This window comes from Emydura macquarii, unplaced genomic scaffold (genome assembly GCF_026122565.2).
Source record: "Emydura macquarii macquarii isolate MOO-44397 ecotype Brisbane River unplaced genomic scaffold, CSIRO-AGI_Emac_v2 contig_383, whole genome shotgun sequence".
Taxonomy (NCBI): Eukaryota; Metazoa; Chordata; order Testudines; family Chelidae; genus Emydura; species Emydura macquarii.
Genome location: NW_027130520.1, coordinates 14750543 through 14766609, shown reverse-complemented (window position 1 = coordinate 14766609; position 16067 = coordinate 14750543). Strand labels below are relative to the sequence as shown.

Genomic DNA, 16067 nt, shown 5'->3' with positions numbered 1-16067 from the left:
GTTCTCAATCATCAAACTGGAGGGACGTATCTTGTGGAGTCCCACAAGAGTCTGTCCTAGGTCTAGTACTAGTCAATATTTTCATTAATGACTTGCATAATGAGGTGATTTGTGTTTTGCCATATTACTTTTCCAACAGATGTAGGGCTAGTTAAAGTCTGCCATTACTACCAGGTCATGTGTTTTGGATATATCTGTTTTTTGTTCTACAAATGCCTCATCTGCCTCCTCCTCCTGATTTTGTGGTGTATACTAGATCCCTATTATGACATCTCTCCTGCTTTTCCCGTTTTATCTCTTCCAAAGACTTTCATCTGATCTCCCTCCTTCTGATCCTCAGAACAAGTGTATATATTCTTGATGTATAATGCAACACCTCCTTCCCTGTTTTCTCCAAGCTGTCCTTCCTGAACAAGCTATACCCTCTATAACAATATTCCAGTCATGAGATTTATCCCACCAAGTCTCTGTAATGTCAGTTAAGTTAAAATTAGACATTTTTAATCAGTAGGTCCAGATAACCTGCATGTATGAATTTTTAAATCACTAGCTGAGGAGCTTGCTGGACCATTAATGCTGATATTTTAATAATTCTTGGAGCACTGTGCAAGTTCCAGAAGACTAGAAGAAAGCTAATGTTGTGCCAATTTTTAAACGGGATGACTTAGGTAATTATAGGGCTGTCAGTCTTACATTGATCCTGGGCAAGATAATGGACTGGCTGTTACAGGACTTGATTAATAGAGAATTAAAGGTGGGTAATGTAAATAATACAAATCAGCATGGGTTTCTAGAAAATAGATCCTGTCAAATGACCTTGATTAAAAAACTAGAATAATATAAAATTAACATGGCACACATTAAATGGATTAAAAATTGGCTATCTGATCTCAGAATGTAATTGTAAACCAGGAATTGTCATCAAGTGGAGTTCTTCAAGGGATTGCTTCTTGGCCCTACAGTATTTAACATTTCTGTTAATGACCTGGAAGAAAATATAAAATAATCACTGACAAAATTTGTAGATGACACAAAACTGGGGAAGTGGTAAATAATGAAGAGGACAGTTTCCTGATTCAGAGCAATCTGTGTTGCTTTGTAAATTGAGTGCAAACAAACAATATGTGTTTTAATACAGCTAAATGTAAATGTACATATATAGAAACAAAGAACATAGGCCTTACTTATAGGATGGGGTACTCTATCCTGGGAAACAGTGACTGAAAAAAATGTGATGGTTGTGATGGGTAATCAATTCCGAGTGTGACACTGTGGCAGAAAAAGGTAGTGCAGTCCTGGGATGCATATACTGCGGAATGTCGAGTGGGAGCAGAGAAGTTATTTTACTTCCTTATTTGTCACTGGTATGAGCACTGCTGGAATACTGTGTCCAGTTCTGGTACCCAGAATTCAAGAAAGATGTTGATAAATTGGAGAGGGTTCAGAAAAGAGCCATGAGAATGATTAAAGGATTAGAAAACATGCCTTATAGTGATAGACCCAAAGAGCTCAATCTGTTTATCTTAATAAAGCGAAAGTTAAGGGCAGACTTGATTACAACATGGAGAACAAATATTTAGTAAAGAGCTCTTCAGTCTGGCAGAGTAAAGTATAATACAATCCAATGCCTGAAAGTTGAAGTTAGGCAAATTCAGACTGGAAATAAGCCGTAAATTTTTAACTGAGAATAATTAGCCATTGGAACAATGTATAAAGAATCATAGGACAATTACTGACAATTTATAAATCAAGATTGGATGTTTTCGTAAAAGATAAGTTTTAGGAATTATTTTGGGGAAGTTCTTTGTCGGTCTATTCTGACATCCTATATAACAATCACAATGGTCCCTTTAAGCCTTGAAATCTATAAATAATTTAGCTTGTATACTTCTTCCTGTTTATTCCCCATTCACCTCCTATTGGTGTATAGATGTTGAGCAGATTTCCCCCAGTGTATTCCCTCTTGTTGCTCCTATGACCCTATTTTACTATTTCCTCTCCCCAATTAGAAACCCTCCATCAATGTCACTTTTTATATATACCTACTTGTTGACTTTTGACACATACGTCCTTTGAACCTGGGTTAAACACCTCTTTACTAGGTTGGCAAGTTGGTGTCCAAAAAGGCTCTTCCCCTTCTTGGTCAGGTGGACCCCATCTCTTCCCAGCAATCTTCCATCCCCGAACAGCTACCCATGGTCAAGGAAGCCAAAGTCCTCCTGTTGACACCATCTCTGCCGCCATGCATTCTTCTTCAGGCAGGGTTGCCAATTTTGGTTGGATGTGTTCCTGGAGGTTTCATCACATGATGTAATCATAAATGAAGAATTAATCTTTAATACCTGGAGACTCCAGGAAAATCCTGGAGAGTTGACAACCCTATTTCCAGGATGTGCATGTCCCTACCTTAGAATACCACCTCCTTCCCCCTTGCTCCCAGAATCCTGTAGTCACTGCTGATCTACTGAGGTTCATACCTGGTTGTGAATGAACCGAATGGCATAGTAGTCAGAGAGTCAGATGAGCTTTGGCAACCTTTCTGTAACATCTCAGATGCAGGCTCCAGGCAGGTAGCATACCTCGTGGGATGTCAGATGGTTTCCTTTGTCCCCTTCAGAAGGGAGTCCCTAACCACCACCACCATCCTACTTCTCTTTCTCCTGGGTTTGATGGCCTTGAACCTCTCGGTCTTGAGTGGCAAGTGAATCCTTCTCCTCAGACATTGGCTTTGCTCCACTGCTTCTGTTGCTAGCACAGCATAATGATTTTCAACCCTGATGACTGGGGAACCTGGGTGCAGGGTGGAGCACTGTCTACTGCCTGAGATGGCCAGCAGCCAGTCTCTTCCATACAGAGAAGCTGGTTCTCCTTCCCACACTGGTGCCAGTCTTCTCTGGTTAGCTAGCATCCTCCATTCCGGATGTCTCCAGATGCATCCTCTGAGTCAAGTGCTTGTGCTCCCGGATGTTATACAGATGAACAACCTTCTCCTGCAGTCCTCTTACCTGTTTCATGTGGGACTCCATCAACAGGTACCTCTCACACCACGTGGTTCCTCATGCTGAGCTTTCTTTGGTAGGGACATGCAGGCCACATTCCCAACAAATCAAGACCGTGACTTCTGTTGAAGCCTCCAGAGTCAGGATGCCTATCTAGCCAGGGCCTTCACAGGTCCAGGCAGAGGATGAGCTGGCAGTGGAATTGGTGACTCATTGTTTTCATCCCATTGTGAGTTCTTCCTTATAGAGTAGCTGTAAACTGAAGAAAAAAACCTCACTCCCCTGCCTTCCTCTGCTGGTGAATTTAACTGGGTAACTCCCTTAGTCTCCCAGCTGCCTTCCTCTCACCAGCCACGTCATAGTGCATATTCACAAGGGCAGAGTTAAGTTTGCATGGACGACCTTAATTCTGGCATTCCTAACTTTGCTACCTTAATAACATTCCTGTAACATAAGGGGGTTTTATGTGTGTGATTTTATATATGTGATACACATACAAAATATGACATACACATAAAGATAGTTCTGAAGGGCATATTTTTTTTTTACTTTTTGATTGAATCAGCTTATACCTAATAGTAGTGGTTCTCAAACCTATTTGATCAGGCCCCCCCTTCTTTATGTCTGTATTAGATTATACCCCCTGCCCAGATGCCTGGCCAGCAGCTGTTCCTCTCCAGCCTCCCAGCTCTGAATCTGTGCAGTAATTTTTTTCCCCCTAAAGCTTCTTATACACCCCCGGTGGGGCGTTATCCAGTTTGAGAACCTCTGCCCACTGGCATATATTTCCATACATTTTTCTTAAAGATGGATATTAATTTGAGGCAGGTATTTTCATATCTCCCATATACAGGACCTGATTCTCTAGTCTGCTACAAGTCATATGCTGGTGTAACTCCATTGAATTAGATGAGTTACACCACCATAAAACTGTTGTAAAAGAGTGCAGCATCAGACCCAAGGTCTTTCTCAGGCCATCATCATCAGTCCTCATCACTGGCAACTCAGTAATTTGTGGACTGCTAAATAGATAGTCAGGGCCACTCCAGCGCTATATAGAATCAGATTCTGGATAGCCATTGTGAAAATGCGCACATACAAAAATATGTAAAAAAAAATAATTTACCACTGAATTATGCCTGGCTTCTGTCAGGTCAAATAGCTCCTTTTGTCAAAGTTAGTGGCTGTATCTCTTCTATATCCATACAAACCAGAAAATCCTACACATTCATTTTATTTATTTTATTATATATATTTATTAATATGTAAAGCACACATCTCAAAATACGGTATGGGGGAAGTGATTCAATCTTTTACACCAGCGGCTCTCAACCTTTTTTTCCCCAGTACCAGTTGGATCAGGTCAAGTACCACTAGTCCTGACCCGAGTAGTACTCGAGAAAAAAAAGGGGGGAGCAGTACTCTCCGCCGAATCTTGCCCGCCGTTGCACAAATTTCGGCGGCAGGATTTATACCACATGGACATTGCCTGTACGAACCGACACCCGCCGCCTAAACCCTATAGCGGGAAGGAATATACTCAGGCCACTCTCACTGAACCTTCTCCACGTACTTACCTATGGAACACTTGTAGATGTATGTATCCTCCTGAATTTTCTGGCTATAATCCTTTCTCAATGACTGGCTGATAGGAAAGAGCTTTTCTTCTGAAAAAGGCACTTAGGTTCTCAAGTAGTTTCCTGTGTGGCTATTTTAACAGAATTTGGCCTTATGTTTTAACTGTGTAATATACTAAAAAAAAAATTAAAAACCCTAACAAACAAACAAAATAAACACTCTAGCCCCACTGTCTATTAGCTGTTAGCAAACTAAGGAAATTTTAGCGTTAATATATATTTTTAAAAATCCTACTTATTTTAAATATATTATTGTTTCATCTTGAGAATAATAAAGTTTAAATTGACCAATGTTCATTGACTCTAAACCTCCAAGGGAATTGTTTTAATTTGTCTTTATTTATTGTAAACAACACTGTAGTGGCTGAGATAGCTGAGATATAATTGAAATTTGAGAAAATTCAGAGTTCTTTGCTAAACTGTTCACAGATCTACTTAACATCTGTAAGATTTGTAGTAATAAATAGAGCTTTTAGAACTAAACACCACATTTGGCCCCTAATGTTGCTTAAAATATTGCAGTTTAGCTTTATTCTCCTCTTTCACCATAACAAAAAATGATAATATATGGTAATTTTAATTCAACAGTACAATTAAGAATAAATGTTACTTCATTTGATCTGCATTTATGTTAAAAAATAGAGAACATCACAAAGAAAATTGTTGCAGCCAGAGGGAGGGCATTTAATGTTTATATTGAAAACACACAAATGGCTCAAATTAATTAACAAACATGATTTTGCAGTATAGTGGGGAACACATCAGAGGAATTTAGAAAAGAGATTCAACTTTTTTTGTTGATGGATTACTAAAATAAAATGACATGTTAGAAAGTATATTGCTGATAGTGTGTACTCATGGCATCTGCCCTAGTTGTGGTGGTTGACAGGTTCTCTGATCTATCCTAGGTTTATTCACAAGCAGTCTCATAGACTCATAGACTGTAAGGTCAGATGAGACCAATATGACCATCTAGTCTGACCTCATGCACAACACACACCACAGAACCTCACTCACCCACTCCTGTAATAAACCTCTAACCTATGACTGGGTTATTAAAGTCCTCAAATCCTGGTTCAAAGACTTTAAGGTACAGATAATCCACCAGCAAGTGAGCTGTGTCCTATGCTACAGAGAAAGACGAAAAAACCCCAGAGCTTTTGCCAATCTGCTCTGGGGGAAAGTTCCTTCGCTACTCCAAATATGGCGATCAGTTAAACCCTGAGCATGTGGGCAAGACTCACCAGCCAGATACCCAAGAAAGAATTTTCTGTAATAACTCAGAACCCACCCCATCCAACATCCCTTCACAGGACATTGACATATCTATCACCAGGAGTCAAAGATCAGTCATTTGCCAAACTAGGCTGTCCCATCATACCATCCCCTCCATAAATTTATCAAGCTCAGTTTTGAAGCCAGCTAGGTTTTTTGCCCCCAACTACTCCCCTTTGAAGGCTATTCCAGGACTTCACTCCTCTGATGGTTAGAAAACTGCGTCTAGTAACAGAGCTCTTTCGTCAGGGGTACTCCTGACTCCTCCACTTCTAGAGAAGTTCATAGAGAACTCCCTCCTGAAGCATATCTGCCTCAGTACTTCACTGGCTCCCTTTAGAGTATGTTGCAAGGACAGTGTTTTTTGTCTGATTTGTCCATAAACATTTGAGGCCATTCCACTGCCTTCCCCTTTTCATACATTCTACATTTTCCCTCCCATTTCCTATCCGATTTGTATCTTCTGAGAATGGAGGACATTGGTGTTGAAGTGGTATGACAGATGTGACAGTGGATTTCTTTGGTTATTTGGGAGAAGGCTGCATTTGGTCTAGCTGGTACTTTATAATTGGCTTTTTAAAATATATTTCCCTTTTTTATAAATACTTATACAGCATAAGAAAGCCCTTCAATAAATTGGTTGTTTGGTCAAAGTTAAGCACATGATTAAACGCTTTGCTGGATTGGGGCCTAAATGTATTTTCTTTTTCTTAATTTCATTCTGTTATTCTTCCTTATGTCTCTGTAACCACCCTCAAAAATTCTTCTCTCTCACTGTTGCTTGCAACCATTAATATTAATAACGATTATTATTAATCATTTGTAGATAGTTGTTTCCTTCTCTTACATCTAATTTGGGCAAACTATGCATATTTATTCAACTTATTTGTCATAAGTTGATCCTATTAAGAAAAGATGTTTTTGGGGTTTTTTTGTAGAACAGTGGTGCTTGCCTCTGTTTTTTATTTACTTTTTCTTTCTTGCTGCACTATTAATTGTATACACTTTATATAAATCGTGTATATTTTTTCTTTCCTGCTCCACTTTAAATTATGTAGCACCATACATTATTTTTTCATCTGTAGCTGGTCTCTTCTTTGCTCCCACCTGTCACTTGTGGAATCTTTTATTAATTTACTTCTTTATGTGAAAGTGCTAAGTGCTATAAGTTAAAAGTGTAAACACCAGAATTATTTTCTCTAATACTATGACATTCACTCAGTATGAAGGGCAGTGGTTCTTATTTTCCTCTTCTATACTGCATTGTTTGTGAACAAATATCCTGTATTAAAATACAAATTTGTTCATTCTCTCTACTAAAAATTGCTGTTCCTCTGGTTATGTTTACCTCCACAGAAGGGCAAAATGACCTGTTGTTCCTCACATACAGGCCCACTCTTCACATCTGTCTGTTCTTTGTTGGGTGCATGACCTAAGACATGAGGGCAAACTTGACATATTTGTGACCCATCTGCCTTCTCCACAATCTGGGGTTTGACTTCAGTTACAGCAGAGTAGAACTAGTGTAACAGAAGGGAGAATCTGATTCCAATAACTCACACAACAGAGATCATAGTTTGTAAATTCTCAATTTTAGTTTGAGATTGTAACAAGAAAAATTGAAGACCCAGGGCTTTTGTCCCTAGAGGGATGTTAAACCAGTTCTAGAAGCCTGACCCCACAATTAGACCTAAAAAAAAAAAAAATCAGGAAAAAGAGAGCATCTGAAGAAGAAGGCTACCATATTCTTTTCTCCTTAACAAGTCCTATAACCGGATTCAACAAAGTCGACTATCCGTGCCTAAGAGTGGGTAGGAAGGAAGAGATATATTTGCAGTCCATATCCATTTACCTTTCCGGGGTGAAGTATTAACCACCTAGCTCCCTTGCAAATTTGAAGTAAAACCCATGGTGAAGGGTTTCAGACCTGTCTGATGGTGTATACAGGCATGGCAAACTTGTTAGAAACAGTTTCCATCCCAGATGTGATTGGACCCACCCTTCCTCATAACAGTCATTATGCTGATGAACAAAACTTATGATAATTATAATCATAACAAGCAAGAACAGTATATGAAGTATCCACAACACAACAAGTAAAGCAATAATAAGAACCTTTATATCACTACGAAACAGCTACTTTTCTGGTGAAAACTTTTCTTAATGGCAAAACAAAAAATCCAAATCTTCACAGGGAAAAAATCCTAAAAAAGTTATTTCTTGGATTGTGACAGAATTAATACTGAAGTCTGACATTTTACTTCATAGGTGATTGATTTTTCAGCAGCTATACTGAAAAAAAATGTTAATTTCATCCAGTGACTTCAACTTTCTCTTTACTCCTTTTTTTGTTTGTTTTATTTGTGGGTCTTCATTTTTAACAAAACATTATATCTACCAAAGGCATATGCCCTGATTCAGTTGCTTGTATCACATATATGAAAAGAATAGCCACATCTTATTAGTGCATCATTTGTACACACACAATGAATATCATACCTACAGAGAGAGCACCATTTTTCATAATTTTTCAAATTAGAACATTAAGACTGTACTCATGGTAATTGATTCCTTTTGTGATCTCTCTCTCTCACACACACACACCACACACACAGATTCTTTGAAGAATGTGCAAATACATGGTTTATTTATTATTATTATTTTAATCTCTGTTCTCTGAAAAAGAATGAGACGAGTTATGTCATAGGCCTTTATCTGTTTGCCCTCTTATTAGAACTAGTGCACATTTTATGTTTTGGGATCTGTCAATTTGACTTTGTTGTACTAGAGATCCCTTTGTGCCTTTGTATGCCATCTTCTAGCCTTCATACAGAAATACAGAGTGTCTGCTGGCATGTCACATGTATTTTGTCACCACCTGTATTTTCAAAAGGTTTTCTAGGCACCAATGGTAATATACCTTATTTGTTTGGTAGCTTGAAATTTCTACAAACTCTGCATACTCCCTCTACTATTTTGGTATTCGTTTTTAGCAAGATGTGTGGCACTAATTGCCAGTACTATAAGAGAAGAGGGATTTCCTGCAAAAACAATGACAATTGCAGTATAACACAGGATGTCCAAATAATCCCGTTTTGACACCTGTGCCTTAGTGACCTGGCATTCTATCTTTTAAATGGGCAAAACACCATTCGAACACATGGTTATGGATCTTTGCAGCTATTTGATGATGTGTCTTTGTTACTGTGAGCACTGAGGATACATTTCTTGGCCACCTTGCTGAATTCAATTCCTTGTCTCTAGCATCTGTATGGTAAGATTAAATATATTATATGTTACTGGCATAATGTCAGAATCCTAATATGCAGTAAAATATCCAAGGAGGCCAGAATGTAGTTGTGTACTGTCATAGGGTATATCTGCCTTGTAACATCAACTGCTGACCAATTGTGATGCAGCAGGTGCTCCCTGCCTCAGTTTCCCCACACCCAGGTTTTCTATGTCTCCCAGGAATTCACATAGCTCAGCCCTCTGCTGGGTCATTCTGAGTACAATCCCCTCCTGGAGTACCAAGAACAAACAAAAGGTCCTTCACACCACTTGGGCTTCTCTTCAGCCTACCTGCTCCTGTTAAGTCTTTCTGCTCTGGGGCAGAACCCTGACTCCTAAGCTGCTTCCCTGGAGTCCTTCCAAAGGAGCTTAGCTTGCTCTCTGCAGATCCTTCCAAACTGAGTTTTCTGAACCCTTGTATAAGCCCCAGAGTTTCAGGCTGTTACATGACCTCCATTAGTTTAGCTCCCTCAGGCTGGGAGACAGCTAATTATGGCAGAGGAGGAGCTGATTGAACAAGCTTGATGAGCGTTAGGCTTTTTAACCCTTACAGAGATGTCTGTGCTAGGAGATGTGATTCCCAGCTCAGACAGACAGACGTGTACTAGCTCATCGTGAGCTTAGCCTACTAAAAATAGCAGAGGGTTGGGCGGGCTTGAACTCAGACAGCGCGCCCAAGCTGCTATTTTCAGGGCATGAATGCAAGCTGAGCTAGTGTGAGTCTGTCTGCCTCTGCTGGGAATCACACTTCCTAGTTGCAGGGTAGGCATGCCTTAAGGGCAGGCGCCCTGTTACACCTGATTTTGGTGTTTTATCACGAAGTATGCCTAAAAAGAGAAATGAGAGTGATTTATCCCACAGAGACAAACTAGACTCATACTTTGAATAAAAACTGTCATAAGGGTTGGTCCTCAAGCAGTATATAATGTAAGATAGAAGCTAGACCTTTACAGAGAGGATGATATTTAAACTTATTTTGATGACCTTGGTACAAAATTTGGATATATATACAAATATAAGAAGTTTTTTCTTGCATTTGATTCCCTAGCCCCAAAATTAGGACTGATCAGAAATAATGAATATTTTTTTTCATATTTCACATAGAAATTGCCAGCAAGTTGTCTTTAGTTCTTCAACATTTAATTTTATCAGGATGGTTGAAGATCCAACAATTCCTAGTTTTTTTCTTCCCTCATAGATTGCCCTGAAAAATTCAGTTACAGTTTGAAAATGAATGATTTTTCAATTTTTTACATTCCAAACATTCATGGCAGTTTGGTAGTTTTGGCTTGTGGAGAGAAAACAAAGAGGGAGAGAGGAATAAATGGAAAGTGACACAAGTGTATAGAGGGAGAAATTCTGGCTTTACTATAATGAGTGGAAGTTATTCCATTGATTTCAGTAAAGCCAGGGATTAATCGATAATATATTTATGGATAGTCTATCAAGATGCTAGTTTTCAACCCACACCCACTGGGTTTATGGGGCAAAATCTTGGCCATCACACCACATCATCTCATCAAGTTATCCCTGAATTCACAAATGTAGGTGGTCCAGCTTCCAGGGTTCTGCAACCTTCCTGATTGCCTATATGTGCCTTGACTCTGACTGGCTGGTGACCATATATACTTCCTGCTGCATTTTTGGTCATTTCTGAGCAATAAGCCATTGCCTGCAAGTTGCCGTGTTGACTCTGCTTATTTCTGTCTTCCTATCTGACCCTGCCAGCTGCCTCTCTGTGTCTTCCCCTTGGATTGGTTCTCCTGGCTGTTGGACCTCTTGTGTGAACTGTGAGCACAGATCTAGATTGCCCTTTGACCTGCCTGACCTCTGGGCATTACAGAGAAATGCACAGATTCACTCTGGGTCATACAGGGATGGTAGTGGCCAGGGGAATTTGCATTCCGGTTCCATCTTCAAAACAGGCATTAGAATCTGTACTGAATCCAGTAGTCATCAGTCATAGAGGTGTGTTTGCAAGTTTAAATGAGAAATTTGGTCAATCAGGAAAACCAGTATAATGCTCATGCTTAAAATTGGTTATTTTTGGGGTAGTAGAGAGATGTTTTAGCTAATGGAAACTATAACGTTATTGATTCTTAGTGATTGTGGAATATCAATACAATATTTAAAAAATAAATAAATCTCAACTTTTAACTTTCCAAAGCCACATATGAGATCACAGAATAAATTAACATTACCATAGCCTAATTATTACAAACAAATCTAATGATGGCAAGGTACCTAAAGAGGCTCAGAGTCTGGATGCTTACCCAGACTATCTGAACCTGTAGAGGATTGCACCAGGCCTCATGACATTCTGTCTCCACAGCAGTATAACTTCTCTTTGTCTCTGTTCCTCCTTTGTTTGCCTGCTGTAGCATGTGACACTGTTCAGTGCAGTGGAAGTGTTAAGAGATGATGCAAATGACCTTTAAAATGATATACAGGGTGGATTGGATATAAATACTGCTACTGAGATGTATGTGCCAAATATACCATGGCTGTGGTTTCTTTCACTGCCCCTTGAGTTTTTTACAGGGGTAAAAATAGAGTACTTACTGTGAAATGTAATAAACCTGTTGTTTATAATTACTGCAAGGCTGTAACATATTCTAAACCCGTGTCAAGCTTCTTTTGAATTCTAGTCCTCTCCTCTAACACGCTAGCAGTCCCTCTCAATTCATTGCCATCCACCAATTTTATAAGCATACTCTGTACTCCATTGCCAGTCATTAATGGAAATATTGAATCAGACCCAGAAAAAATTCTTTTTTTACAATAAAAAAGTCCCTGTTATAGTTCACCAAATATGTTAGGAAAAGAGTTGCTGAGAACAAGTCCTGAATCTATATAGACACTATAACATATGGGTACAGACGCAAGCTGATGTTTGCAATTATTTTGGTAGGTTTTTAAAATATACCAGAAGAACTGCCAGTGCTAATTTAAGGAAATTAGTGCAGTCTGACTTTAGCACTGTAAGGTCGAGGCAGGGTTAGAATGGAGTGAAATAAAATGTAGAGACAAAACTCTGCTTGAGAATCCTAAGCCACTGAAAAAAGCATATGATAAACTAGGAGGAATAGTGCTGAACATTTAAACAGATCTAGAGAAAGTTCTAGGTGTGGCCAGAGATTTTGCAGCAGAAGGGAACTGGCATACAGCTTCAAAGGATGGTTGAGGTTCAGAGGAGAGAAACTGTAAGAAGAGGGGCAAGGAGGGGAACCCTTTTGTGAAAGTACTGTTGGAAAAAGTCAGGGGGAAAACTAGAGCAATCAGAGCAGAGCAGGATTTTCAGGGAAGCATTTCAAGTGATTCCCAAGCTGTTTATGGAAACTGCATTTTTACAAGAGATGGGAGTTAGTCCAATACTTGCCTTTGTGAATTGTTCCATGGTAATGTAAAATGTATCAGAAGTGAAATTCCATTATGAGCATGATACAAAGTGACAGGAATGTAATTAGATGTGACTGGTCAGGAGGTTGTGGAAGTATGAAAAATGGTAAAAGCTGTGTCTAGCTGGAGCCTATTTGGCCTTGCTGATTTTTTTTTTTACCCAGGCATCCAAATTGCATCACCAAAATAGAGACTATGCCTAGCAGTTCTAAGTACAGCAGCAGCAGCAAAACAAAACAAAAGCACATCAACAAAACACCTGTTGAAATATCTAAACCTGACACCTGGACACAGTTGAGTACAGGCACATATTGGCTCCAATCTGCCAAATTCCATTGCTTCTATAGAGAACAGTAGACCTCCTCTCAGTCCACCCAAAAAAATCTGGACTTCAATGCTTCTCATTGCAACATCAGCACAAAAAAACTGGATTTGGCATATCATTCCTACGCCATTTTTGATTCCACATTAAAGCCCAGAATTTGCAACATAAATAAACCAACATGTGATACTGAATCCTGTTTTATGTTAAGATTCAGACTAACAGAAATCACTGTTGAAGCCAATGCAGATAATTCTGAAAGGATACTTACTGAGAGTTTGAGTATTTGAGGCTGATAAGAGAGTTTTGTGTTAATTAATTTGGAAAAGCTACTAATGTTAATTAAGAATTGCAATCAACTTTTTGAAGTAATCTATATTGGTTAATGAAATCTAGTAACAAGGAGACAGTTGACTGTTTTTTAAAAGGACATGGGACTAGCAAACAAAATTAACTTTGATTATCAAATATAATAAGCCTGAGGAAAAAATGAAAGCGGTAGATACTTTTAATTTTCAAACTATAAAAATGCACTTGTAAATGTCTTTAAAATATATATATTTGCAGGGTTTTTTAGAGAATCTTGTACATGCTGATAATGAGAAATAACTGTTCATTGTAACAAGCCCAAGCCACATGCTTGGAAAAAATGTATCATGCCTCTTTCCTGTTAAAATGTATGTAATTGGTTCCTTTCTAGAATTATTCTAAACCCTAATATAAGGGTACACTGCAGCTCTGAATAACAAATCTGGGTGTAGGGGAGAAGGAAGAATTTGCAGTTTAGCTGCCCTGGTCACATGATACAAACTTAACTCTCCTGGTTACTAGTCACTGATAATCTTGGTAAAGTTGGTAACTACCCTGGTACTATTCTGAATTGGCAACCACCATTAACTTCTGTGGTAAAAGACACATTTTTGGTATTTAAAGGGAAGAAAGAAAGGAATTCACATCTTCTTTGTATTAGCTGCCATTGATCCTTCATGAGTGAGTGTCATAGTACATTTATCTGAACCTTCCTAGGGTTCAAACTACAGCATAGCAGATTTAGATTAAAATTTAGAAAAAACTTCCTAACTGTAAGAACAGTAGGACAGTGGAACAAACTGTCTAGGGAAGTTCTGGAATCTCCTTCACTGGAGATATTCAAAAAGTGGCTGGATAGCCATCTGTCTTGGAGGTTTTAGACACAACAAATTCTGCACGTTGGCAGCGAGTTAGACTAGATACCCCTTTCAGTCCCTTCTAACCCTGTGGTTTTATGATTCTATGATGTTGGTCTTGGAGTGATCATTACGAATAGGCCCTAGGCCATTTGGTTACCTCTTTATCTAGAGATCTGTCCTTAATTTGATGTAGGCTTGTGACTTACATAAAATCAAGGGGGATTTATCCCTGTATGGTTCTCACCCAGCTTTTGTTGAAATCTAAGAAAAGACATTAAAATCAGTAGAAGTTAAATGCAGCCCTTGTAGAGACAAAAATAAGGGAAGAAAACTGGCAGGCAGGAGCTCTAGGAATAGAAATATGTGCATTCTTTCATCTCACCTGACTTTGACTAGAGTATGTGCTCAAAGGGTCTATAGCCACCTTCTGGTGGAAACTTCAGGAATAGGAATTATGAGACTTTCACGCTTTTCTTTGCTTTGGGCTGTCGTTTCTGTTCCATTAGATCTTCTGCTCCTTTTAAGACTTACACTAATGTGTTTTGCTGCTCACTATTCTGAGAATGTAAATTATTTATTTATAAGGATACATTTTTCATAAGGAATTCTCAGCAAACAATTGGTGTAATTAGCAATTCATTTTGATAATACTTATAAAAGCACCTTAGCAATTAATTAATCATATTTCATTTCTGAGCACTTTGTGTTAATATTAGCTATCATTAGAGATTTGCTGCAGAGGAAATAGAAGAATCACTCATATAGACCATTGTTTAAAAAAAGAGATAATCGATTTATTTGCTTATTTATATATCTAGGTTTCACATAACTTCTTATATTAATATGTCCCTTTATTATTTTTAGCCTTATGTGGAGGAGATGTTAGAGGACCTAGTGGAACAATTTTATCACCTGGTTACCCTGAATTGTATCCAAATTCACTGAATTGTACATGGACTGTGGATGTCACCCATGGAAAAGGTAAAAAAAAAAAAAATGTATTTTTGTTTCATTCTTTGTTTGAGTTTGGTATTTCATGTCCCAAGTTAGCATTCATGAGCTTTGAAATTTACTATAAACATTATTTATTATCATGATTTGTACTGTGGCAGTACCTAGTTGCTCCAGTCATGGACGAGGACCCCGTTGTGAGAGACAGTGTGCAAACACAAACCAAAAAGACGGTTCCTGCCCCAAAGAGTTTACAATCGAAGAGTAAGAGAAAAGAAAACAGGTGGATAGACACAGATAGTCTAGGGAGCACAATCAAACATGAGACAATATTTTCAGCATAGTAAGTAGTGGTAACAACATATCACTTATTTAACTGTTGTCAAGTTTTTTAGGCATTACAGCAGAGGAGAGTTTTAAGCAGAGCTTTGAAGGATGACAGTGAGATGGCTTAGCAGACGTTCATGGGGAGCTATGTCCGAGCATGACAGGCAGCATGAGGAAAAGCATGAAGATGCTTGTTTGAAAATTTAATAATGGGTGATGAAGGCTGACATTGCTGGTCAGTTGGAGGTGACGATAGATGTCTCAGTAGCATATGAGAGTTGATAGAAAGGGTGGGGGATAGACTGGGAAGGGCCTGGAAAGTAAAGACAAGTAGCTTATGTCTGATATGATACAGAAGAGGGAAGCCAGTGGAGGGATGCAAAAAGGGGGATGACATGGTCAAAGCAATGGACTAGTAAAATGATCTTGGTAGCATTTTGTATGGATATCAGTGAGAAAATATTGCATTTGCCAATGCTAAAGAAAAATATTGTTCAGTAATCAAGACACAAGATGGTGAGAGCCTGGGTGAGAGTTTTAACTGTATGGAAGGAAAAGGAAAGGCTGTGTTTTTACCAGTTGTTATACAGAAAGATTATGGGTTTGAGTGACAGGTTATAGGTGATACCCACAGTGATCCAAAAAAAAAAAAAAAAAAAAAAAAAAGGGAGATAGTGGCAAGGGCATGGGGGGACAT

At 38.6% G+C, this 16067-nt stretch overlaps 1 protein-coding gene across 3 annotated transcripts in view; it reads left to right on the top strand.

Moving 5' to 3' along the window:
- Positions 1 to 16067, top strand: part of CSMD3 (CUB and Sushi multiple domains 3) — a 1042296-nt gene that overhangs the window by 640583 nt on the left and 385646 nt on the right. For all 3 annotated transcript variants that reach the window (XM_067537409.1, XM_067537408.1, XM_067537407.1), the window contains one exon: positions 14957 to 15073. In XM_067537409.1, coding sequence (XP_067393510.1) covers positions 14957 to 15073 — 117 coding nt within the window. The remainder of the gene's footprint in view (positions 1 to 14956; positions 15074 to 16067) is intronic.